Source organism: Mustela lutreola, chromosome 6 (genome assembly GCF_030435805.1).
Source record: "Mustela lutreola isolate mMusLut2 chromosome 6, mMusLut2.pri, whole genome shotgun sequence".
NCBI lineage: Eukaryota > Metazoa > Chordata > Mammalia > Carnivora > Mustelidae > Mustela > Mustela lutreola.
This window is the reverse complement of record NC_081295.1, coordinates 56,326,017-56,353,093: the sequence shown is the minus strand read 5'-3', so window position 1 is coordinate 56,353,093 and position 27,077 is coordinate 56,326,017. Positions and strand designations below refer to the sequence as shown.

The 27,077-nt window shown below is 35.2% G+C and overlaps 1 protein-coding gene across 3 annotated transcripts in view; it reads left to right on the top strand.

Moving 5' to 3' along the window:
- ADGB (androglobin) overlaps window positions 1-27,077 on the top strand; it is a 171,892-nt gene that overhangs the window by 105,095 nt on the left and 39,720 nt on the right. For all 3 annotated transcript variants that reach the window (XM_059177313.1, XM_059177312.1, XM_059177311.1), the window contains exons 23-28: window positions 378-471; window positions 4,805-4,939; window positions 5,441-5,594; window positions 9,419-9,606; window positions 13,631-13,815; window positions 26,559-26,758. In XM_059177313.1, coding sequence (XP_059033296.1) covers window positions 378-471; window positions 4,805-4,939; window positions 5,441-5,594; window positions 9,419-9,606; window positions 13,631-13,815; window positions 26,559-26,758 — 956 coding nt within the window. The remainder of the gene's footprint in view (window positions 1-377; window positions 472-4,804; window positions 4,940-5,440; window positions 5,595-9,418; window positions 9,607-13,630; window positions 13,816-26,558; window positions 26,759-27,077) is intronic.

Here is a 27,077-nt window from a genome sequence, read left to right as displayed (position 1 = left end):
ATCCCATTAGCCATTGTTTTTTAGAAAAAATTGGATGAATTTTTTTTTTTCTGTCGTAAAAACTTTCATAAGGAACTTTTGGTGACAAAAGGTCTCCTGATATAAACTCTTTGATGAGACTCTTCAATTAGATCAAGGGACACTTTGTGATTTTTAAACTGAAGATGAAGGGAAACAGCACAAATTGATGAGCAGAGCTGTTGACTAGAAGTTTATAACTTTATATTTTAGCAAAATTTTGCTGCTAATAAAGCCTGTGGCTTTGGATACCACCTTGTAAATTTCAGCTTCTTTATCTGTAAAAGGAGAGCTTTGAACAAGATGATCTTTCAGACATCTCGCAGTTTTTATATTGCATTTTTAATTACTATTTTTAGATACAAAAGAAAATGCCAGTGTTGCAGACACTCTTCAAAAAGTTTGGAGTATATTGGAACCGAATATAGAACAGTATGCAGTTTCTCTCTTAAGGTAAAGCAGTATAATGAAGTTTCTTATTATAGTATCTTGGTATCCTTCAAGTTCCTGTTCAAGTGCTACCATGTTCATTGAGTGTTCCTAATCACCACAGTGAGAAACCGCTTCTTCTGAACTTCCACAATATTTTATCTGAAGCATTTCTATGGTACTTGTTGCTTTTGATTTATTGTAATTACACTTAATTAAGATCCTAAACAGAAAACCTCTGAGAAGCAGAGCAAAGTTTCCTGTGCTGATGTGACCACAGTCAGAGTTTAGGACCTACTAGGGGAGGGGACTCCAGCAAATAATTAGAATTGTCAGTTGAGGGGCGCCTGGGTGGCTCAGTGGGTTAAAGCCTCTGCCTTCGGCTCAGGTCATGATCCAGGGTTCTGGGATCCAGCCCCGCATCGGGCTCTCTGCTCAGCAGGGAGCCTGCTTCCTCCTCTCTCTCTCTGCCTGCCTCTCTGTCTAGTTATGATCTCTGTCAAATAAATAAATAAATAAATGTTGGTTGAAATCTCTGAACAGTAACAATCTAGAAATAGGGATAAACTGGAAGTAGACTGAGCCTCAACAAAGTACTGTAGCCACAAACCATATCTGAGCAACAGGATAACTTGAACAAAACTGAGAAATTATAAATTATAAGTTACTTATATATATATGTGCATATCTATCTATATATATGCACATACAGACATATATAAAAGAAGCAAATCCTCTGGTGATGTTGGAGTTAGCAAGCAAAATGTCAAAACCTGATTGCACTGGTAATGCCAAAGAAAATAAAGAATAAGAAAAGTTGGATTAAAACTTCAGATGAATAAAGCAGAGTCAAATGGAAATTACATAAATGATTTTAACAACTATATTAAAGATTTACTTGTAGGTTTAACAGCAGATTAGTCAGAACAGAAGAAGAGATTGGTGAACTTGGAGATAGGTCAATAGAAAAGTATCCAAACTGAAGCCTAGGAGAAAATGAATAGGAAGTAAGAAAGGAGCATAAGGGACATATGGAATATGCTCAAAAGTCCAAATATCATCACTATAGCCCTGGACTATAAAAAGATAATAACTGAGAACTTTCCAAAACTGGTAAAATGTATCAACTCACATTTTCAGGAGACTGCAAGCCGACTCCATGCAGAAAGGTTACAAAGAAAAGTATTCCTATACTCACTACAGTCAAACTACTGAAAAAAAAAAAAAAAAAAGACCAAAAGAAAAACCTTCAAATCAGCCAGAAAAATAATGCATATTATCTTCAAAGAGCAATCAACAAATAGCTACATATAAAAATAAATTCATGACCTAAAGCAATGAAAAAAGTAGATGTTAGGTATAAATTTTTAAAGAGTTCTAAGGTTATAACATTATGCAGAAATGGTAAAAGTAATAATTTAAATGAAATGCTAACAGAGGAGGAATGCATGATACCCTTTCTAGCAATATACTAATGAAAAGCTAGTGAATTTAGGAAGAAATAATATTAATCTCACAAATCTTCTAGAGAACAGAAAAAGAAGAAACACTAACCAATTCATAATCTTGATTTAAAAAATTCAACAAGGTCAGTAAAAAAATGAAATTGCAAACTAATCACCTTCTTCAAATTGCAAACCAATGACCCTTTGAATAGATGCAAAAAATATGGAATAAAACATTTAAAAATCAACATTAGAATTAAATAAAAAGGAAAATGTCTTATAATTCAATGGGCCTCTCATTCCCAGAGATATACTGCTGGTTTAAGTTTAGAAGATTTATCATTTTAAGTCAGTACAATGACAGAAAAGCAACAAATGATTTGATCCTCCAGATAGATTCAGTTAAAAACATTTGATAGGATTTAACATTAATTAAAAATTATTATTTTTTGTTTGTTTTTAGAAAACTTGGACTTTTAGAGAAGAAAAATTTAGAGAAGTCTTTCATTAATATGGTATTAGTATCTGGTATTTTCAAGACTTAACTACAAACATGACTAGTGGTGAGATTTTGAAAGCATTTTCTTGGGTTGTTCTCATTTCTTGGGAAATGAGACAAAAATGTCTGCCTGATAACTTCCATTCACAATAACCCTGGAATAATTCTGAGGACAAAGTGTCAATAAAACAAAATGAAGGTCATTAGAATTTGAAGGGAAAAAATAAAACCACCACTGTTTACAGATAATATGAGTGTATAAGTAGAAAATACTTTAAAATCTAAAGAAAAATTATTAGAGTTAATAAGAGAATTAAGAAGAGTTTCTGGAGATAAGGTCAATATAAAATAACAATTGGATTTCTACTTATAAGCAACAGACAAATCAAAATTATATATGAAAATATATCAAAATGTAAAATAACCTTAAAAATAATGAAAAAATCATGATGAACCAAATACCAAAATTTTAAACATGGGGAAAATCGAAATCTATACAGTACTTGCTTAACCCTTAGGGTAAGTGTGTTATTCACCTCACCCTAATCCTGGCCCATGGACACTGATCATCCAGCCTGACTGATTTGCACACATCTTTCAGTATGACTCCTGATCTATTCATTATCAGGTGTGTGACCTGGGTAAGTCTCTTATCCTCTCTAAGGTTAAAATTAAAATTTCATTAATAATATGAAATATTTTATTAATAATATTTAATATAGGGAAATAATTTTAATATAGGAGAAACAATATCTATCTCATAGTACTATTCTTTTATAAGGCTGTAAAGAAAATTTAAGGTAACACAGGAAAAGTACTTAGCACAAACTACAGAATACTCATTACAAAGCCTTAATTATAAATACTACTTTATTATTACTACTAAATGGGGAACTTTGAGGTCCTGGAATCCAGCCTTAACACTCTCAGATCTTAGGCAGAGAACTTTCCCAAGTGAACTCTGGGCAAGGCTCAGTTTACTGATATAACTTTCTTTCTGTACTAGGATGTAAAGTTAAAAGAAAATCTTTCAAGTTGGCGGGAATATTTCTCTGGGTCATTCAATATAGTGCATCAGAGTTTTGATGGCCCAATATGCATTGGAATTTCCCGAGACTTATGAAAAAATATGAAATGTATGATGGGAACAATGACTGGGGTACCTCTAAATCCCTCCCTTGTCTTAGAATGGGAACTGGTCCCATTACAGTCAGTTTCCTCAGTGACCTGTTTAGCTGCTGTGTTGGCTCAGTCAACACCCACATTTGAATTAGGCCAGCTCCCACGTGTAGGTGCCCTGTATTGACAGACCACCACACTAAAGTTTTCAGTTAGGGCTATCAGGTTATTTATCATTTGAACTGGGACAGTTTTACAAAAGGGACAGAGGAAACATAATAATTATGACAAGATTATGAGTATAAACCAGGACTGCCCCAGGCAAACCAGGATTTGTGGTCAATCTTTGTTCTCATAACTAAACTAAAAGGCTTAAAACTCTCCCCAAAATAAATCTGTCAATTTCCTTCCATCATCAAAGATCAGTGATCAAATGAAGCATGTGAATTCTATCTTCTCACCTATGGTACAATCAAGCCATCTGCCTCCTGGAAGGCAAGAATACCACTAGATCTGTCTATACCTCTAATACAGAACAATTTTCTATGGCCATTATGGCTTCCATCCCAGCTAATTCCCATAGATATTATACAAAAGACCCTAGATTGCTGGTGCTACTGAAGCTAGATCCAGTTCCTGGCCATGGAAGGAAAAGAACCTAGAGCCTCTCTCACATGACTTCCATCAAGCTCTGAAATATGCCACAGCCCTCCAGGGGCAAACACGGAGAAATCTCACTCCATAATTCTTTTAACCAGTTGCACATAACACTCTCTTATGGGCCAGAAATTACGCAGAAGGAAAACTGACATTCTCCCCTTGATCATGGCCTTAGTTTTTTGTTTTAATTCTTTTTTACAAATCCATTCCTTACTTTAAACTCCATTCTACTATCGATTCCCATGGGAATTCCAGACCTTGAGTGGACCTCACCTAGATTTATTGCTACTTTGCCTCTTCCTGTTTTCCTACCCTTGTAGTTTGAGCTTTGGTGCTGATTTCCCATCTCTAAACTGTAATTACTTTCTTGATCATGAATTAAGTTCCCCTTTGATTAAGAACTTCAGATAACTTTAAAGACCTTTGAGAGACATCTTTCATAGTTGACCTGGAATGGGCTCCCTGAACTGAGTGCCCTGCACTATGAACTCCATAGCCTTTGATCAAGGACTCAATCCAGCCAACAACAGACTGTGATACTTGTGTTACTTTCCCTACTTCTTTTTTTGTAAATAAAAACTTATTTTAAAAGTTGCCTTTGTCATTGGAACTTAATTTATTTTTACATTTCTAGACTAATGTTTAAAAGCAAGTGCAAGTCTATTGAATCTTATCCATGCTATCAAGATGAGGAAACTAAGATCGTTTTTGCTGACTATACTGTGACTTATGCAGACCAGCTACCAAATAGTTGGTTTATAGTATTCAGGTGAGGCTATTATAAATCCGTATATGATGTCATCTTTAAATAGCATGCAATAGTCATATATATAGAGTTTTATTTATGGTAGTAGTAAAAATATGAATTTACAGGTTGTTTTCACAACTTAACACTTCTTCCCCATCTGTTATGCATAAATGAGATTTATAGGAATTTTATCCATATTTTTTTAAATAAAATATGAAGAATGTGAAACTTATTAGTATTTTTACGAGTATGATAAACATAATAAATTGATGTTACCAGTATAGAAAGAAATTATTTAATTTTCAAGCAATATCATATTAGGTAAAAGTCATGAATTACTTAAAAAATGGGATTTCTTAAAGGGCTTGCATTTACACTACAAAATAGTATATTAATAATGAAAAAATATGTATACTGTGTAGATATTTGAAATTTTAGACTTTTTTCTTTCTTGCCTGAAACCAAATTTCAAACTTTTTTTATGATTCGCATCAAGATGAAGTTCATTGTTTTTAATTGCAGAGAAACATTTTTGGTTCCTCAAGATATGATTTTGGTTCCCAAAGTATATACTACACTTCCAGTCTGCATGCTCCACATTGTTAATAATGACACAATGGAACAAGTGCCAAAGGTGTTCCAAAGAGTAGTGCCTTATCATTATACCAAAAATAAGGTATGTGTAAAATTTATTTTCCCCATATGTTAGATTGGCAGTGAGAAGCCAGCACCTTAATAAGGGTTCAGGAGCAGGTAGAACACATGTGCTTTTCAACCTACTTAACAGAGGAATAGGGTCCTGGTCTTCTTCTGTAGAAGTCCCATTTATTTGACAACCCAAGCTACTTAATTTGAGTGCTAGAACATTCATCTCTCAGCTCTTTTTTTTCTCTTCCTCTGTGAAGAAAATATAACAAAAGGAAAGTATTGGAGATTCCTATTAAAATCATAAAATCATACAAATCCTTAAAATGGAAATGGAGGTGAAGGTGGACTCATTTAGTCCAATTCTTCAATCAAATTAGCTGGTTGTCTCAGTTTCCCACTGGGTTTTTATTCCAGCCCTAAATATCTCAGAAGATTGTGCTTACAGGGGCACTCGTCACCCACCACCCCAGTCTTTTCTAGGGCTACACAGATTCCTTAAAAAACACTTGGTGCATTATTCCTGAAGCATGATAGACCTTGATTTCTGATGATCCCTCTCAAATCATGTTGCCTGTTTATTTGTATCTCAAATTTGTGTTTTTGATTATTTCCTCTAAGAGGGGAAGCATAACAAAAGGGCGTATACACCCACACTGGAAACTGGGAGATTTGTTTTGGCTCTGATTTCATTCTTTCATTCTTTACCTATATGGCTTTGAATCTTTTCATTTTTCTCTTTGAGCTATGGTTGTATTTGATTTTCAAAGTTCATTTCAGCCCATGATTCTGTGTATTACTTTGCACACATTAAGACATACTTATCTAATAAATACTGGTTTATAGGAATGAATGATAAATTTTTAAAAACATTAACTCCACAAAAAACCTAATTGCTCTTTTGAGTTGTTTAAGAGGTTTTTTAAAATTGAAATTTATATTTTTTTAAGGTTTAGAAGGGTTTTGGGACACCTGGATGGCTCAGTCAGTTAAGCCTCTGCTTTTGGCTTAGGGTCATGGGAGCCAGCCCCATGTTCGGCTCCCTGCTCTGTGGAGAGCCTGCTTCTCCCTCTCCCTCTGCCTGCTGCCCGCCCTGTTTGTGCCATCTTTCTCTCAAATAAAGAAATTTTTCTAAAAAAAAAAAAGCTTTGGAAGAGTTTAAAGACTTCATTGCAACTCTTAGTAGCAATAAATGAGAGCAGTTTTAGCTTCACAACAAAACCGAGAGGAAAACACAGAGATTTCCCATATACACCCTGCCCCTACATGTGCACAGCCTCTCCCATTATCGACAAGCCCTAGCAGAGTGGCACACTTATTAAGTTGATCATCCTACCTTGAAACATTATAATCCCCCGAAGTCCATAGTTTATATTATGGTTCACTGTTGGTGGTGTACACGCTATGGGTTTGGATGGATGTAAAATGACATGTGTCCGTTATCATGGTATCATAAAGAGTGTTTTATAGTCCTAAAAAATCCTCTGTGGACTCTTAATCTCACAAAACAAACTGAGGGTTGCCGGGAGGAGGGAGGTAAGGAGAGGGTGGTTGGGTTATGGACATTGGGAAAGGTATGTGCTAAGGTGAATGCTGTGATGTGTGTAAACCTGGTGATTCACAGACCTGTACCCCTGGGGCTAATAATACATTGTATGTTAATAAAAAAATTAAAAAGAAAAAAGAAATGTGCTTATAAAAGTAAAAAATAAAATCCTCTGTGATCCATCTATGTATTCCTCCTCCCCCTCGCCCGACCTTTTGTGTGTCTCCATAGTTTTGTCTTTTCCAGAATGTGGTAAAGTTGGAATCCTATAGTGTGTAATCTTTTCAGATTGGTTTCTTTCACTAAAAAACATACATTTAAGATCTTTCCATGTCTATTTGTGGCTTAATAGCTCATTTCTTTTTAATAATAATATTCCGCTGCTGCTTGTATCAAAATTCTTCTGCCTATTCACCTACCGAAGGACATCTTGGTTGCTTCCAAGTCATGGTAGTTATGAACAAAGCACCTACAAATGTTTGTGTGCAAGTTTTTGTGCGGACATAAATTTTTAACATAAATACCAAGGAGCACTATTGCTGGACTGTATAATAAGAATTTTGTAAGAAACCACCAAACTGTCCTTCAAAGTGTCTGTACTATTTTCATTCCAACCAGCAGTGAATGAAAGTTCCTGATGCTGCTCTGTATCCTCATTGGCATTTGGTATTTCCGGTGTTATGGACTGGGGCTATTCTAATAGGAATGTAGTTGTATCTCATGGTGGTTTGAGTTTCTCTGCTAATATACAATATGAAACATCTTTTTGTCTGCCTATTTGCTGTCTATATATCTTCTCTGGTGAGAAGTCTGTTGAAAGTTTTAACTAGGTTTTTTGTTTTCTTATTTTCTTATTTTTTTTTTCTTGTTTTCTTGTTTATCTTTGTTTTTCTTGTTTTCTTATTTTTCTTATTTTGTTTTAACTAGGTTTTTTGTTTTCTTATTTTCTTATTTTTTTTCTTGTTTTCTTATTTTTCTTGTTTTCTTATTTTGTTTTAACTAGGTTTTTGTTTTCTTATTTTCTTATTTTGTTTTCTTATTTCTTATTTTAGGTAACTCCTTTATTATATGTGTCTTTTGCAAATATGGAAGTATTCAGGAATAAATTACTCAGGAGCCTTGAAGTTGTTTAGAATAGTCAGGTTCACTCTTAAAACCCTATCCCTGGTTTAGCTTTAGACTTCCACTTATCGATATCTATCCCACCATTTTATAACACTTTTTTTCCTTCTCAAACTTTTTCTCTGAGCCTAGACAAACACAAAATCAGAGTCATGTCATTTTATTTTGCTTCTGAATGCATTAGTACTACAAGCTCAAAAAATAATGAGAATTGCAATAAATCTATGCATTATACAAGTAAAAATACTTTAGCATATATGAATTTATCTTCCTTTATTTCCTTCCCCAAAAATAATGTTAAACGGTCTTTATTGGTGTTGTAATTCTCATCTCATTATGGGTATTGAAATTCTGGGTAATATTCCTAGATGTTTATTGCAATGTGTTGAATTCATTCTGTCTTATATATTTTTACTTTTTATTTCTGGAAATCTAAACACATCAGAGAGTTTCCTTTGTATCAGAATTGACAGGAATACAAATCTGTATTTTTCTTCCTTATTAGAAGTGTCTGGAATTACAAACTCAGAATTACTTTGAACTTTTGTATCTCATTATGATATCATGCTCTTGCTTCACTGACATTTTTGCCAAATGGATATCCAATTATATAGAACCAAGTTATTACCCACTATGATATTATCCCAGGTTACTTAGGGGCTTCTTTTCCCCAACCTAAAGAGCTCATCTCCATACTCCTATCTGGTTTCCCTCAAACCAGATCTTTTGTTAACTTGATAGCTTTATCTGTCAGTTGTCATTCTGAGGGAATTACATTTCCATAAATGCTTCTGTTCCTCTCATCTTGTATTTAAAAAACAGGGACATTTCTTAGGAAGTTATTGGGTTACTGCAGGGTGATGCAGTGATAAAAATCTACCTTAACCAACATTAGCAGAATTGGAAGAAAATTTAACAATCATATGTCAGAGTTACAAACTTTGTGTTATAGCTTGAGAACCACACAAACAAAAGCGTTAGAGTTACTAATTTTCTATGAAAACATGTAAGATCCTCTATGAGGAATTTCCAAAATGTAATGCTAATGATTTTCTTTTGTGAAGGGATCTTGGGATTTTCATGTATATAGAGATAATAAAGCATTTTACTACTGTGAAGCCATGTGTTGTACCTTTGAGAGATCAGTAACGGTAAGCCTTACTTCTGTCTAATTCTCTTTCCTCTAGAAAGGCTATACATTTGTGGCCGAAGCATTTACTGGTGACACATACGTACCATCCTCACGATGGAAACTGCGCATCATTGGGTCCTGTAATCCACTCCCATGCCTATCTCGAGAGTCTCCATGCAACACTTTTACTATAAAGGAAATCAGAGATTACTACATACCCAATGATAAGAAAATTTTATTCAGGTATAAGTATATGGCAGAAGGGAAATGCCCCAACTGGCATTTTTTGTCACCAGTTGGGTGCTAATACGTTGTCCTTCACCAACTATGTCTACAGAGGTTGGACCTCTAGATACGCACAGGGCTCAGGGCTTGACCACACTTAACTATTAGTATATGACTATATTATTGAGGAAGTAAGGGTCACCTGTAATCAAACAACCTAGAAACAATCACTGTTAGTATCTTGTTACATTTTCTTATGGTGGTTTTTCCTAGTCATAGATTAACATTATTGAAATCCTAACATAATTAAAGTTTTATAATCTGACCTTTTTACTTAGCATTATGGTGTGCACATTTCCCAATGCTGTTAAGACATTTTGTGAACTCTTTTTCATAATTACGTGGTAATCATTTGTAGGAAAATACAACAATTTACTGATTATTTTTTGTTACAATCTTCCCATTTCTACTTTTTCTGTAGTATTAATAGAGATGTGATAGGTGTACTTTATTGTAAATATTAAAGTAAATTTTTGATTATTGTCTAAAGATTTATTATTTTAAAGAGATTATATATTTTAAAGATTCCATATATATTGGTAAATTTGTTTACTAAAGAAACACCTAAGTCTATTTGACAATATATGTATAAATATAATTTTCTGCATTCTGGCTAGTTTTCCCCTCTAACTCTTAGTTATTTGTGTTTTAAAACTTTTTGTCTTTTAAAGAACTAGCATGCATTTTTGTATTATAAAATAACCAGTAGTGGGCGCATGGGTGGCTCAGTCATTAAGTGGCTGACTTCCTCTCAGGTCTTGATCCCAGGGTCCTAGGATCCAGGCCCATATCCTGCCTCTTCTCCTTTTGCCAATCCTCCTACTTGCGTTCCCTCTCTCTCTATGTCTTTCTACATCAATATATCCAGTATATACATCAATATATACAGTATATACCCAGCATTTGTTTTAGTTTTTCTATTTGTTTATATATTTTATATGTAGGTAAAAGTTTAGAGAAAATACTGAAAGAAAATATATGAACTGGGGCTAGTAGCTGGGGCAGAAAATTCTCTTTTTTTAAATTTTATTTTATTTCTCAGTGTTCCAAAGTTCATTGTTTGTGCACCACACCCAGTGCTCCATGCAATATGTGCCCTCCGTAACACCCACCACCATGCTCACCCAACCCCCACTCTCCTCCCCTCAAAAATCCTCAGTTTGTTTTTCAGAGTCCACAGTTCTCATGGTTTGTCTTCTCCTCCAATTTCCCCCAAGTCACTTCTCCTCTCTCTTTTTAATTTGTCTGCCTCTTGTCATGTATCTGCACATTGGCTCTTAGAAAGAAAGCAAGAAAAAAAGGGAAAAAAGTAGGAAGGAAACATACAAGCAATTAAAAATTACAACTGTGATAAGATAGTTTTACTACTCTAGCAGGAGGCCACTGTATCACACTGCAAGACCACTAACAGGCTAACGAGCGATATTTAACGCAATATCTAAATTTGTCCTAGAAGCTGGTCCTAAAGCTGTGAAGCTTAGTGGGGGGCAAGGTGAGGAGGGAACTATTTCATGAGCAAATGTGATAGTTCAGAAATTAAGAAGTGTATGACCTTCTCAGGGAACTGAAGACGTTTGTTTGCAAAGTGGGGCTCTAGAAGGCTCTGGCACGGGTAAGGGTAGAGAGGCAGGCAAAACCCTTTCCTGAAGAGCCTCATAAAGCAAGAGATTAAGACTTTATCTCAGAGGCAAAACATGCTTTGAGGAGTTTTAAGAGAAATGGCCACAACAGACTTGTGTTGAGACATTATGTCTGCAAAGCATGGATTGAAAAAATACATATTTTAAATATAATTTCTAAGAGCAGAAATGTTGTTAGAACCATATTATTGTGAAATTATATGTAATCATACAAAGTACAGAATATGGAATAACGAAAAATTCAAAAGACTGCAGTGTGCTGAATGGACAAAGGGCAGTGTAACTGGAGACAGAGGAACCAGACAGGAAGAAGCTTTGAAATAACCCAGGTGTGTTCTGATGACAACCTGGAGCATGTCAGTGGAGTCGTTTGCTAGTGCTGCCATAACAAAATTCCACAAAGTGGCGAAGTAGGTGCCCTCAATAACCGAAATCAATTGTCTCATAGTCTCACGGTTTTGGATGCCAGAAGACCGAAATCAAAGTATCAGCAGGAATGGTGCCTACTGGTGCTGTGAGGGACAAGCTATTCCATGCTTTCTCCTAGCCTCTGGAGGTTTCTGATAATCCTTGGTGTTCTTTGACATATACTTATCACCATGGTCTTTGTATTCATCTTTACTTGGCATTCGCTCTGTGTCTCTGTTTCCAAATTTCCTGTCTCATAAGGACATCTATCGGTTATATTGGATTAAGGCCCACCCTAATGACCTCATGTGAACTTGATTCCCTCAGAAAGAAATGTCCAAAAAAGGTGACATTGTGTGGTATTGCAGATACTCCAGGTCCTGGACTCCAACATAGCATGTATGGCGGGGCACAAATGAAACCATACTAGGCAGTGACAGTGGATCTGGAGAGAAGAGAAAGGGTTTTAAGACATGAGGAAGTCAAATTGACAGTCCTGATTGGTTGGGACTCCTGGGATCTGACTTGGGATCAGGGGACAGTAAGTGTCCTTTACTTAGTGGTTACAGGGAGAAAACCCCATTTTCAGGTTGGGCAATAGGAAGATAATTAGTTCATTTTTAGATGTTAATTATGGGTAGGTCAGTGAAATGTCCAAGTGATATTGCATAAGGAATGGGGCTGGAGGCACAAATCTGAGAACTATTATTCTGTTTCTGTCCATGGAAATGCCCAGGGAAGTTTGTCCCATAACAGTCAGACTTGGACAGAACATTAAGATTCTCTGATACTTATAGGAATGTCAATGGGGAAAGAAGTCTATAAAACAGCAACACCAAAATAGGAGGTACAGAAATTGTTACATGTGTCAGAGAAGAGTTTTTGAAGAAGAGTAAATGAGGGTTGACTCAACCTTATCAAATTCTCCTGAGAAGTCAAGAAAGATGAGAACTGAAATTTCTACAGGGTGGTGACAAGCTGCTGAAATTTGCAAGAGCAAGGTTAGCACTCCTATTGGGGACTGAGTAGAATATCGTGAGCCAATAGAAAGAGATGGGGTTGTGGACAGTGGCAATCAACCACTCTCCTTTGATGTCAAGCTGGGGAGGAGTGAAAAAATCAGCAGAGGCCATATGTACCTCAGGGTGGGTTGAAGGTTTGTTTGTTTGTGTTTTTGGTTTGTTTTGCTTTTGTTTTTCGTTAAAAGATGGGTGAGACCTTTACATGTACAAAAAAAAAACTGATGGCAAGAAAAAAAGAAGGGGAGATTTAAGATACAGGAGAAAGACAAGATTCAGAAAAGCAAATTTCTAGAGCAGTTGAGAGTTTATAAGGTCCTGAGCATTTGTGAAGATTCACCAAAACTAGGAAAAAGAACTCCAACAAGATAAAAAATGAAACAGAACAAAATGTCTTCAATTGTGTCAAGAGAAGGGTTGGGATGGTGCTATACTGTACATTTTTTCTTTTTGTAAAAGGTTTCCAATTTGTAATGGTAAAGGTTGAGAGTACAAGTGGTGGATACTAATCTTGACTTCTCTGTATTTTTATGAATCAAAGAAAACGTGATAAACAGTGAAGCTTTGAAGGATGCTGTCAGTTATCCAACTGGAGAGGAGGGTCTAACGGGACGTTTTGGTGTGGCCATAGTGTGCAGATCTTTCATGTTTTATAAGTGTTTATCATATCTAAAAATAAGTTATATTTCCTGCTTGGGATCTGATGATAATAAATGACTATGCTGTTTCATTTTACCATAGCATATTGAGATCTTTTGTTACAGTCTATAATAGCAATAATGTTTCCAGGATTTGGGTCAATTTTACACAATGGATTTATTTTAGATTACCGTATTAGCAAATTATACAGTTTCCTCTACTGACATGAGGGAAAGATCAACAAACTTCTTATAAGTCAAATGTTTTCCTTTATAGGTATTCCATTAAAGTTGCCTTACCACATCCTGTTACAGTACAGGTACGCACGTCTAAACCAGATGTATTCATCAAGCTACAGATCTTAGAAAATGAGGAAATTGTTGTCAGCTCCACTGGGAAAGGCCATGCTATAATCCCAGCAATCAACTTCTTGGGGAGTGAAAAAGTTGTGAGCTCTCAGTGTAAGTGTGTCTCTTGCGTTTTTAAATGTGTTATTTAGATCTGTAAATAAATATTTATGTGTATGCAACTGATTTTAAATTATTTTCTTTAAGGTAAAATAGAAAATAAGCTATTATTTATATCTGTAAATATATCTGTAAAACTTGATACTATTTTTTAAATAGTAAATAGTAAAATATTTTTTAAAACTTTCATTTGTGTGTCAGATTAGTCTCTGAAGATCAATAGATATAATTCTACTTTAACGACTTTCTTATATATACCTTCTTAGAATTCTGATTAAGAAATAACATTTTTATTATCTTGGGAGAAGTTTTCACTGTTCTTTTATCCCTACTTCATTATTTTAAAACTATAAAAATTAAGAGAACCTTTAAAATCATTACTTTCAATATAAGTCATAAGAACTATTAATTAATAAAATAAAATTGTTTCTGAAATAATGGAAGACAGAGATACTGAGATACAGATTCAATTATTTTTGTAATGATTCTGAACATAAAAATAATACATTGCCCAATGTAGAAGATTTTGAAACAGAAAACTGTAAATAAGAGAACAGTAAGTCCCTTGTGCTTTCCCTGAATTCTGCCATTATGTTTTTTTTTAAATAATTGATTATATCTTTTATTTTTTTTTCAAGGATTTATTTATTTATCTGGGGCACCTGGGTGGCTCAGTCCGTTGGATGTCTACCTTTTGCTCAGGTCATGATCCCGGATCCCAGGATGGAGCCTTGTGTCAGTGTCCCTGCTCAGCAGGGAGTCTGCTTGTCCCTCTATCCCTCATCCCGCTAGTGCTCTCTCTCTCTCTATCAAATAAATACATAAAATCTTTAAAAAAAATAATGATTTATTTGAAAGAGACTGCATATATGGGGGGCAGGTAGAGGGAAAGAGAGGGAGAGAATCTCAAGCAGACTCCCAGCTGGGTGCAGAGCCCTACATGGGTCTCAATCTCACAACCCTGAGATCATGACCTGAGCTGAAATCAAAAGTTAGACATTTACCTGACTGAGCCAACCCAGCATCCATAAATAATTGATTACATCTTATAGTTGACTTTTGCATAACAATTTGTAGCCATTATCCTTCCTAAACTCTCATTCCCAATAGTGCTTATGTTGATTATCTTAAGTGTATCAGCAAATTACTAAAAATGACTTTCTACCTATCTTATAATATTTGAATGTTTCTTTTTTTTCTTCTTCTTTTCTGTCTTTTTTAGAATAGATGCCCCTAAAGCAGGGCTCTCTTTATTTTTTCTTATTAAGCCCAGAAACAATATGTGAGTTGTCATTGTAGAAGGGAATATTCCCTTCTAATATGAATAAGAATTTGGAGGACCAGAGAATTAAAGACCTCACACTATAATGGCACAGGGAAGTGGGAAATGCACTTTATTAGATTAGTAAGACTGAACTTGAGTACAATTGCAAATTAAACGATTCTTTGGATCCTGTCTCCTTCTTCTCCCATCATTTGCCCTTCATCCTGAAGATACCCAGGGTTGTTTTCAGTACTCAATTCACATTACTACACATGGTTTTTCATTCAAATCTGCCTGAACTCCATTTATATCTTTTCCTTCGATATGTTAAGACTGTCAAACTACTGTTAAGTTCTGCTAGTCTGACTCCTGCTCTTACTCTTTAAAAAATTGGCTCTGTTTTCTTCGTTCTAATCTATTCTACACAGATAGTATAGTTTTCATAGTTTGCTTCATGCAGGGATACCTTAATTCCATAACTTTAGCAGGCATAGCATACCAACACTCCTATGGTATTTGTGGCCTCATGTTTTTGTTTTGTTTTAATGTATATATATAACTCATTAACAGAAAATCCTTTGTTTCAAATAGTAGAGTCGGGGCACCTGAGTGGCTCAGTCAGTTAAGCATCTGCCTTCGGCTCAACTCATGATCCCAGGGGACTTGGTCAAGTCCTGTGTCAGTTTCCCTGCTCAGTGGGGATCCTGCTTCTCCCTTCGCCTCTTCCACTCCCCATTGCTCATGCCTTTGTGCGCTCTTTCTCTTTCTCTCCCCACTCTCTCAAATGAATAAATAAAATCTTCAAATTAGTAGAGTCTAACACTGCTTATAGTTTGTCACATAGGTCATCATTATTTCACTTCATAGGTCACTATTTCCAAGAAAATTACACATAACCATTTAAATAATTTTATAAGTTTACTTATGGCAAAGAAAGGGACAGAAATGGAGAAGGGTAACTGGAACAGAATTCAGAAATTAATCCAAAATTACAGTCATTATCCAAAATTGTTCTTCTTTTACAAGATATTTCTATTTTCACATTTGTGATCTTCAGTATAATTTTTTTGGATTCCCTTCAAACATGTAAAAATCTATCATTTTCCTTCTGATTGCCTTGACTATGTAGATTAGTTAATTTGAGAATGGATACCTTTATGGTACTGAATTCATATGCAAGTAAAAACTATTTCTTTCCATTCACTCATGACTCTTTATGTTTCACAGATTAGATTTTAAAATATCTCCAGAGATACTTATAGAATTGTTACTGTGAGTTAGATTATTTCTTGATTTAGATTTCAAACAGGTTATCATTTTTAAAGGGATGCTATTAATTTGCATTTATGAACCACATAAGAAGACACTGAAATTCCTTTTTCTCTTTTTAAACATTTTTTAGCTGCTTCTCTTAGAAATATATTCATTTACGAATTCTTTATGACCTGTACTGGAGTACCTCCACCAATATGCATGTAAAAAAAAGTGTGTGTGTGTATGTGCACATAATATTTGTAGGAGAATAGGATGTGGCAGACTATAATATTTATTCTGTAAGCAAGCATTCTATTGTAAAAAAGAAGAAATAAACTCCTTTGCAAAGATTTAGAAGGCTCTGAAGTGACCCAGTAACAAAATCTTAAGTATAGGCTCTTCAGGTTTTGTTTGATCTCACGAGAAATTGAAAGAATGTCAATATAGTTCATATAATTTTTAAAAAGATTTTATTTATTTATTTTTTGAAGAAAGAGACACAGCGAGAGAAGGAGCACAAGGAGGGGGGTGTGGGAGAGGGAGAAGCAGGCTTCCCGCTGAGCAGAGAGCCTGATGCAGGGCTCAATCCCAGGACCCTGGGATCATACCTGAGCCAAAGGCAGGCGCTTAATGACTGAGCCACTCAGGCACCCCTATTTCATATGATTTTTAAGAATAAAATCTTATAGGAGTACTCATGCTATAGAGTTAATATTAAATTTTGAATTTTCCACAGATTTTACAATCTAAGAAATTGGGTCTTTGAGAAAGTACTATGGATTAGGGATAGTAAAATATTTTATTTCATATGGCTGTATAAGGCTGTATAAGACACTGAAATTCCTTTTTCTCTTTTTAAACATTTTTTAGCTGCTTCTCTTAGAAATATATTCATTTACGAATTCTTAATAATATACTATAATTAATGTAGTCAGTCATCTAGTGATAGTGATTTGTGATAACTTTAATTTTATATTTACATAAAGAACGCTTTTTTTTTAAACTCATGTATATTCTTGTCTGAACTTGTATATGCATATATATTGGATAAATGCTTAGATGTAGAACTCTGGGGTCAAGGGTATGTACAGTTTAATTTTGGTATATATTGCCAAATTGTCCTCCATGGAGTTTGCCTAAATTTACCTTATTTTATCCTTTATTCCAAATTATCATATTCTTGATTTTTATCAATGTGACTGCTAAAAATATTAATTTATAATGTACTTAGAGTTAGTGATGTTCAAGCATGTATGATTTTATATATCTTACTTATATTCCTTTTATATTTTCTTCTTCAAAATTTTCCTGTGTGTTATGCTTGCTTTTCTGTTAGAATTAACTTATTTTCTGATTGATTTGTAGATTCTCATGTATTAAGGAAGATTTTCTTCTTTTTAATATATGGTTAAAAGATGGATTGAATGAATGACTTAATGTCTGAAGGAAGTAATGAAGGAATTACTTCACAAGGGTAGAGACTTTGTGTCATTCATTCTTAACTGCTAATCAAAGTATAATTTATATAGAGGAAAAGGCACAAATCTAATTTGATGAATTTGGTAAGTGCATACACTAGTGTGACCCACACTTCTAACGAGATATAGACATTTCTATTTACCCACAAGATCTCTCAAGGCCATTTCTTTTTTTTTTTTTTTGAAATTTTAATATAATTTTTTATTTTTTATAAACATATATTTTTATCCCCAGGGTCTTAAGGCCATTTCTATTCAATTCTCATCTCCCCAAAGATGTAACCACTGTTCACATTTCATCACAGTATAGTAATTTTACCTGTTCTAGAACTCCACGAAACCCTACAAAAACTCTTTTGGCACTGGTATCTTAAGCTCAGAATAATGTTTTTAAGATAGGTTCCTATTGTTGCTATTGCATTTCTTTTTATATTGAAGTATTATCCCATTGTATGGAAATACTACACTTTATTTATTTATTCCTTTATTGGGCATATGAGTTTATTCCAGTTTTAGGGTATGATAATTAAAGCTGTTAGAGACATACTTGTATATTTTTTAAACAATATTTTCATTTTTCTTGAATCAATATTCAGGAGTTAAATTAACATGCCATGGCTTGACATATGTATATTTTATCTTTTTTGACTTAGCCAAAAATTTTGTCAAAGGGACTCCATCATTTTATACTCCCATCAGCAAAGTATATGAGTTCTGGTTTCTCCATATTTTTGCTAACATTTATTGCCAATGTTTTTTATTTTGGTCACTCTGGTGGGCATGTAGTGCTATTTCTTTGTGGTTTAAATTTTCTGACTAATGATGTTGAGCTTATTGGGCATATGTGTGCTTATTGGCCATATGTACAACTCATTGACTGAATTATCTATTCATTCCTTATGGCCATTATTTTTAATGGGTTGTCTTTTTTTTAATATATATTCTGGATACACATCTTCATCAAATATTTGCTTAGCAAAGACGATCTCTTGTCTTTTCATTTCCTTAGCAATAGCTTTTTAAAAAAAAGATATTATTTTTTTAATTGAGATAGAGTGAGAGCAAATGAGAGAGAGAGGTTGAGAGGGAGTAGGGCAAAGTGAGAGGGAGAAGCAGGCTCTCCACCGAGCCGGGAGCCTGATGCAGGACTTGGGACTCATGACCTGAGCAGAAGGCAGAACTTTAACTGACTGGGTCACCCAGGTTCCCCAGCAATAACTTCTTAAGAGCTTTTAATTTTGATGAAGTCAGTCATCATTTAGAAAAAAATTACTAATGCAGTTTGTGTATTATCTCAGAAATCTTTCTTTAATCCAAGGACATAAATATAACATGTCATATTTTATACTATACATTTAATAATCTCAACATCTATGTTTAATTTTATGACCCATCTTGAATGTTTGTATATAATGTAAGGTAGAGGATCTGTTTCTATTTATTCCCATATGGATATCCAGTTGTTCTGACACTATATGTTGGAAAGCCATTATTTTGCACATTGAATTCCCTTGACACTTTTGTCAAAAATCAATTGACTATGTGTGCATGGGTCTGTTTTGGAACTCTATTTTGATCAACCGATATTCAATCAATCAATATTCCTCTTAGTCCAACACCACTTTTCGTGAAAATTGTAGCTTTAGATTTTGATTGGGATTGTGTTGAACTTGGGGAGAATTGGCATCTGAACAAACTTGAGTTTGCTGGTCCCATGAACACAGTATATCTCTCAACCTATTGGTCTTTAATTTCTCTCAACAGTGTTCTATACTTTCAATGTATTGACTTTACACATATTTTCTTAAGTTCATACATAAATATTTTGTTTTTATATTAGTGCCATATAGGACTAGGAATACGTGTATTTTAGATCACTTGATATGTGTATTAATTTCCTAAGGCTCCTATAACAAATTTCCCCAAAGTGGGTGGCTTAAACCAACAAAAATTAATTCTCTTATAGTTCTGGAAGTCACAGGCTCAAAATTAAGGTGTTGTCAAGGCCAAGAAGATTCTCTTGTCCCATCAAAGTTTCTACAAGAGAATCCTCCTTTACCTCTTCCATTTTTTGGTGGCTCTTCACATTTCTCGGCTTGTGATGGCACACCTTTGGCAATCTCTGCTTCTCTCGTCACATAGCCTTCTTCTTTCTGTGTGACTTTTTGTCATCTCATTTTCATTCTCTTTTAAGGACACCCATCATTATACTTAGGGCCATACTAATCCAAGTTGATCTCACCTTGGGACCCTTACCTTAATCATAGCTGCATATACCCTTCTGTCAAATAAGATCACATTCTGGATAGACCTATCTTTCTGCATGAATCACATTCCACCCACTACACTCTAATACTAGAGGCAGTTAGCCTCTATTCATTTTTTTTTTCACTCTATGCTTCTATTTAGATCGTGTTGATTGCTTATATGCAAGTTTACTAATCTTTTCTTCTGATTTAACTATGTGCTTTTAAAGTCAATCCAGAAATGGGGCTTTTGGGTAGCTCAGTTAGTTGTCTGCCTTTGGCTCAGGTCATGATCCTAGGATGCTGGGATCAAGACCTACATCTGGCTCCCTGTTCAGCAGAGAACCTGCTTCTCCCTCTTCCTCTCCTTGCTGCTCTGCCTACTTGTGCTCTTGCACTCTCTGTTAATTAATTAATTAATTAATTCTTTTAAAAAAATGCATTCAGGAATGTATCATTCCAGATACCAGATATAGTCCAACCTTGAATTTCTTTTTCTCTTTTCCATTTTTCTGTTGATATTCACCATTAATTCTTTCAATATGTTGATCTTTTCTCTTAAACCCTTAAACAACACATTTCTTTTTTTTTTTTCTTGTTTTGGCCATAATAGTAATGACAATTTTTAAAAATTTAATTTAATTTAATTTGTGTGTGTGTGTGTTCCAAAATTCATTTTTTATGCACCTCACCCAGTGCTCCATGTAATATATGCCCTCCATAATACCCACCACCAGGTCACCCAATACCCCAGCCCCCTGCCCTCCAAAACCCTCAGTTTGTTTCTCAGAGACCACAATATCTCATGGTTTTTCTCCTTCAATTTCCCCCAACTCCTTTCTCTCTTCTCACAATGTCCTCCATGTTATTCCTTATGCTCCACAAGTAAGTGAAATCATAAGATAATTGACTCTCTCTGCTTGGCTTATTTTACTCAGCATAATCTCCTCCAGTCCCATCCATGTTGATAAAAAGTTGGGTATTCATCCTTTCTGATGGAGGCATAATACTCCATTGTACATATGGACCACATCCTCTTTATTCATTCATCTGCTGAAGGACATTTGGCTCTTTCCACAGTTTGGTGTCTGTGGCCATTGCTGTTATGAACATTGGGGTACAGATGGCCCTTCTTTTTTTTTTAAAGATTTATTTATTTATTTATTTGTTTGTCAGAGAGAGGGGGAGAGAGAGCAAGCACAGGTGGACAGAATGGCAGGCAGAGGCAGAGGGAGAAGCAGGCTCCCTGCCAAGCAAGGAGCCCGATGTGGGACTCCATCCCAGGATGCTGGGATCATGACCCGAGCCGAAGGCAGCTGCTCAACCAACTGAGCCACCCAGGCATCCCATAGATGGCCCTTCTTTTCACTACATCTGTATTTTTGTGGTGAATACCCAGTAGTGCAAATGCAGGGTCATAGGGTAGTGCACCAAATTGCACTCCCACCAACAGTGGGGAAGAGGGTTCTCCATTCTCCACATCCTCTCCAACACTTGTTTACTGTCTTGTTAATTTTGGACATTCTAACTGGTGTAAGGTGATATCTCAATGTAGTTTTGATTTGAATTTCCCTGATGGCTAATGATGATGAACATTTTTTTTTCATGTGTCTTTTAGCCATTTGTATGTTTCCTTTGGAGAAGTGTCTGTTCTTGTCTTCTGCCCATTTTTTGACGTGATTATCTGTTTTGTGAGTGGTGAGTTTGAGGAGTTCTTTATAGATCTTGGATATCAGCCCTTTGTCTGTAGTGTCATTTGCGAATATCTTCTCCCATTCCATGGGTTGCCTCTTTGTTTTGTTGACTGTTTCCTTAGCTGTGCAGAAGCTTTTCATCTTGATGAAGTCCCAAAAGTTCATTTTCACTTTTGTTTCCTTTGCCTTTGAGGACATGTCTTGAAAGAAGTTGCTGTGGCTGATGTTGAAGAGGCTACTGCCTATGTTCTCCTCCAGGATTTTGATAGATTCCTGCCTCACGTTGAGGTCCTTTATCCATTTCGAGTTTATCTTTGTGTATGGTGTAGAAGAATGGTTGAGTTTCATTCTTTTATACATAGCTGTCCAATTTTCCCAACACCATTTATTGAAGAGACTATCTTTTTTCCACTGTATATTTTTCCCTGCTTTGTCGAAGATTATTTGACCTTAACATTGGGGTCCATATCTGGGCTCTCTACTCTGTTCTAGTGGTCTATGTGCCTGTTTTCATGGCAGTTCCATGCTGTCTTGGTGATCACAGCTTTGTAGTAAAGCTTGAAATCAGGCAATATGATACTCCCAGTTTTGGTTTTCTTTTTCAACATTTCCTTAGCAATTTGGGGTCTATTCTGGTTTCATTAAAATTTTAGGATTGTTTGTTCTAGCTCTTTGAAAAGGACTGGTGGAATTTTGATTGGGGTGGCATTGAAAGTATAGACTGCTCTAGGCAGTATAGACATTTTAGCAATGTTTATTCTGATCCATGAGCATGGAATGCTCTTCTATCTTTTTGTCTTCTTCAGTTTCTTTCATAAGTGTTCTGTAGTTCCCCAAATACAGATCCTTTACCTCTTTGGTTAGGTTTATTCCCAGGTATCTCATGATTCTTGGTGCTATAGTAAATGGAATCAATTCTCTAATTTCCCTTTCTATATTTTCATTGTTACTGTATAAGAAAGCAACTTATTTCTGTGTATTAATTTTGTATCCTGTCACATTACTGAATTTCTGTATGAGTTCTAGTAGTTTTGGGGTGGAGTCTTTTGGGTTTTCCATATAAAGTATCATGTCATCTGCAAAGAGGGAGAATTTGACTTCTTCTTTGCCAATTTAAATGCCTTTTATTTCTTTTTGTTGTCTGATTGCTGTTGCTAGGACTTCTAGTACTATGTTGAACAACTGGTGAGAGTGGACATTCCTGTCGTGTTTCTGATCTCAAAGGGAAGTCTGCAGCTTTTCCCCATTGAGTATGATATTTACTGTGGGTTTTTCATAGATAGATTTTATGAAGTTGAGGAATGTTGTTCTCTCTATCCCTATACCTTGAAGGGTTTTAACCAGGAATGGATGCTGTATCTTATCAAATGCTTTTTCTGCATCAGTTGAGAGGACCATGTGTTTCTTCTGTCTTCTCTTATCGAATTGTTCTATCACATTGATTGATTTGTGAATGTTGAACCACCCTTGCATCCCATGAATAAATCCCACCTGGTCATGATGGATAATCTTTTTTTTTTTTTTTTTTTTTTAAATCTTTTTAATGCACTGTTGGATCCTATTAGCGAAGATCTTGTTGAGAACCTTGGCATTCATATTCATCAGGAGTATTGCTCTGAAATTCTCTTTTCTGGTGGGGTCTCTGCCTGGTTTGGGGATCAGGGTAATGCTGGCTTCATAAAAAGAATCTGGAAGTCTTCCCTCAGTTTCTATTTTTTACAACAGCTTCAGGAGAATAAGTATTAGTTCTTCTTTGAAAGTTTGGTAGAATTCTCCAGGGAAACATCAGGTCCTGGGCTGTGGTTCTTTGGGAGGTTTTTGATCACCGCTTCAATCTCATTACTAGATATTGGTCTATTCAGGTCGTCAATTTCTTCCTGATTCAGTTTTGGAAGTTTATAGGTTTCCATGAATGCATCCATTTCATCTAGGTTGCTTAACTTATTGACATATAACTATTGATAATAATTTCTGATGATTGTTTCTGTTTCCTTGGTGTTAGTCATAATCTCTCCCTTTTCATTCATAATTTTATTAATTTGGGTCATTACTCCTTTATTTTGGATTAGTTTGGCCAATGGTTTATCAATCTTATTGATTCTTTCAAAAAAAAATCAGCTTATAGTTTTATTGATGTGTTCGATTCTATCCCTAGTTTCTATCTCATTGATCTTGAGTCTAATCTTATTTTCTTTATTGTGTGTGGGGTTGGCTTAATTTGTTGTTGATTCTCTAGTTCTTTAAGGTGTAAAGAGAGCTGGTATATTATGGATTTTTCAATTTTTTTGAGGGAGGCTTGGGTGACTATGTATTTCTCCCTTAGGACCAACTGTGCTGTATCTTAGAGGTTTTGGACCAAAGTGTCTTCATTCTCATTGGTTTCTATGAATTGTTTACGTTCTTCTTTGATTTCCTGGTTAATCCAAACATTCTTAAGCTGGGTGGTCTTTAGCTTCCAAATGTTTGAATTCCTTCCAAAATTTCCTTGTGGTTGAGTTCCAGTTTCAAAGCATTGTGGTCTGAGAATATGCAGGGAATAATCTTAATCTTTGGGTATCGGTTGAGCCCTGATTTGTGACCAAGTATGTGGTCTCTTCTGGAGAAAGTTCATGTGTGCTCGAAAAGAACGAACGAGTATCCTGTTGTTTTAGGATCCAATGTTCTGTATATATCTATGAGGTCCATCTGGTCCAATGCACCATTAAATGCTCTTGTTTCTTTATTGATTTTCTGCTTGGATGATCTATTACTGAGAGTGGCATGTTAAGATTCCCTACTATTAATGTATTCATATCAATATGATTCTTTTTACATCTTTTTTTAAAAAGATTTTATTTATTTATTTGACAGAGATCACAAGCAGGCAGAGAGGGAAGCAGAGAGAGAGGCGGGGAAGCAGGCTCCCTGCTGAGCAGAGAGCCTGATGTGGGGCTTGATCCAAGGACCCTGTATTTATGACCTGAGCTGAAGGCACAGGCTTTAACCCACTGAGCCACCCAGGTACCCCAATATGACTCTTTATCCTGCTTAACAGTTGGCTTATGTAGTTGGCTTCTCCCCTATTGGGGGCATAAATATTTACAGTTGTTAGATCTTCTTGGTAGATAGACCCTTTAAGAATGATATAATGTCCTTCTATATCTCTGACTGCAGTCTTTAGTTCAAAATTGAATTTATATGATATGAGAATTGCTACTCCAGCTTTCTTTTGAGGCCCATTGGCATGAAAGATGCTTCTTCATCCCTTCACTTTCAGTCTGGATGTATCTTTTGGTTCCAAATGGGTCTCTTGTAGACAGCATATGGATGGGTCCTGATGTTTTATCCAATCTGCTACCTTGTGTCATTTTATGAAAGCATTTAAACCCTTAAACACATTTCTCATAGCTATTTTAAAGTATTCATTTGTTAAAGTTTTTCATTTTGTTTTATTGCTAACTCCAACATCTGTGTCATTATTTCTATTGACTTTTTTCTCAAATTATGTTCATATTTTTGGCTTCTTCACATATCAGACTGATTGTGTACTGCACATAGTACAAGCTACATTGCTAAGAGTCAAGATTATGCTCTCTTCATTGAAAGAGTTTTTAATTTTGCTCTAGTAAGTGGTTTATTGACAGCTTAGTTTAATCCTCTCAAGACTTTGTTCTAAGCTTTCTTAAATTGGGTCTAGAGCTTCCATTACTCTAGGGTTAGTATTGTACTAGCTTAAAGAATAGCTTTTGTTGAGTCTCACCTGATGCCCTGTGTTTTCATTAAATTTTCATACTTTGGCAGAACTTCAATGTCTTTCAACACTGTACAAACTTCAGAATCTCTATTTAGCTCACAATCTCCTGGGAGTTGTCTGCCAGGCCCCATTAGGTATTTGTACAAATCAAGTTTAGAATTCAGTTAAAGACCCAAGCGGACACCCTATGTGTATTTCTGGGTGCCATTCTCTCCACCCCACCCCACCAGTACCCTGCCTCACAAATTTTAGTTGTCTCAGGAGCCTCAAACTATAATCTTGCTTCCTGAACCTGACAATACTGCTGTTCACTGCTTGGACTCTGCTTCTCTGTGCCACAGTCAAGAAGGTGCTCACAGGCAGAAATCTGCAGATTTCTTTCTTTCAAGGATTACAGTCCTGGGTTGCACATTGTTCAATGGCGAAAAACAGTTGCTTTACACATTTTACCTAATTTTATTTTTTCATGACTTTGAGTAAATCCAATGCCCATTACTCTGTCATGGCTAGAACTGGACTTTCTCTGTGATTTAATTATGTTCTCTCAATATATGTTTGATCAATTAATTACACTGGGCACATTTCTTTTTTTATCCCTCTAAATGGTAGTTTTATTATCTTTTAATTACAAAAAAAAAGAATAGAGAAAAAATAAAATAGGAGTCTTACATAAGTAATAACACAAAAGAAGTACTGAAGAAGTCAGAATATATGTTATTAGTTTAGTGTCATTCAGAATGTATGTTATTAGCTTAGTGTCATTCAAGTGGCATTTAGTGTCACACAAAACGAATGAAAAATTGTGGAATTGTTGTACATTCTTTTAGCAATCAGTTGGTTGCTCAGAATATGCATTACTCTATGCAAGTCACAGGCTATTATATAAGTTTCTTTAAGATTGGAATATCTCCCAAGAGCCAGTGATATTGCTTTTTATCTCATTAAAACAAAACAAATTGACCTGTTCCTTTGAGTGTCTTATAAAAGGATATACCTAAAGAACACAGTCAGTCATAACTATGCATTTCACACATTTTAAGTTAAGTGTAATACATCTCTCCTTTTCAGCTAGCAAACAAGTTCTTTTAATGCACTCTGCATCCAAGAAGGAGCAAGAATTGTACAGCAAGAAGAAATCTACCCAGGGAAGTCAGAAATCCTATAAGGGCAGACCTGCAAGTGCAACTGTAGACCCTGGGCAGCCCATTCTGGAGGAGGAAGTTGTCAGTATGCCTACCATAGAAGAAAATGCTAGCACTGCACAACAGGTATAGTTATGCTTAAGAGAATCCTTTGGTGATTCTCTTACCATTTAAAGGTAATCTGGTATTACTCCTAAAAATCTAACAAATATAATGATGATTCCTTTCCTAAGCATTATCAATATGTATATGATATTTTCTATCTTCATTGCCTCCAGTGTATAACAGAATCAAGGGATTGAACATTATTTAATGGTTTCTCTGTGCCAAGATATTAAAATAAATAGCAAGTTTAGTGTGTATACTAACTCTATAATGTAGATGTAAATATCTAATGTTACATGAGTTATGAGGCTAATTATAAAAAAAGGTCACATATTAATAA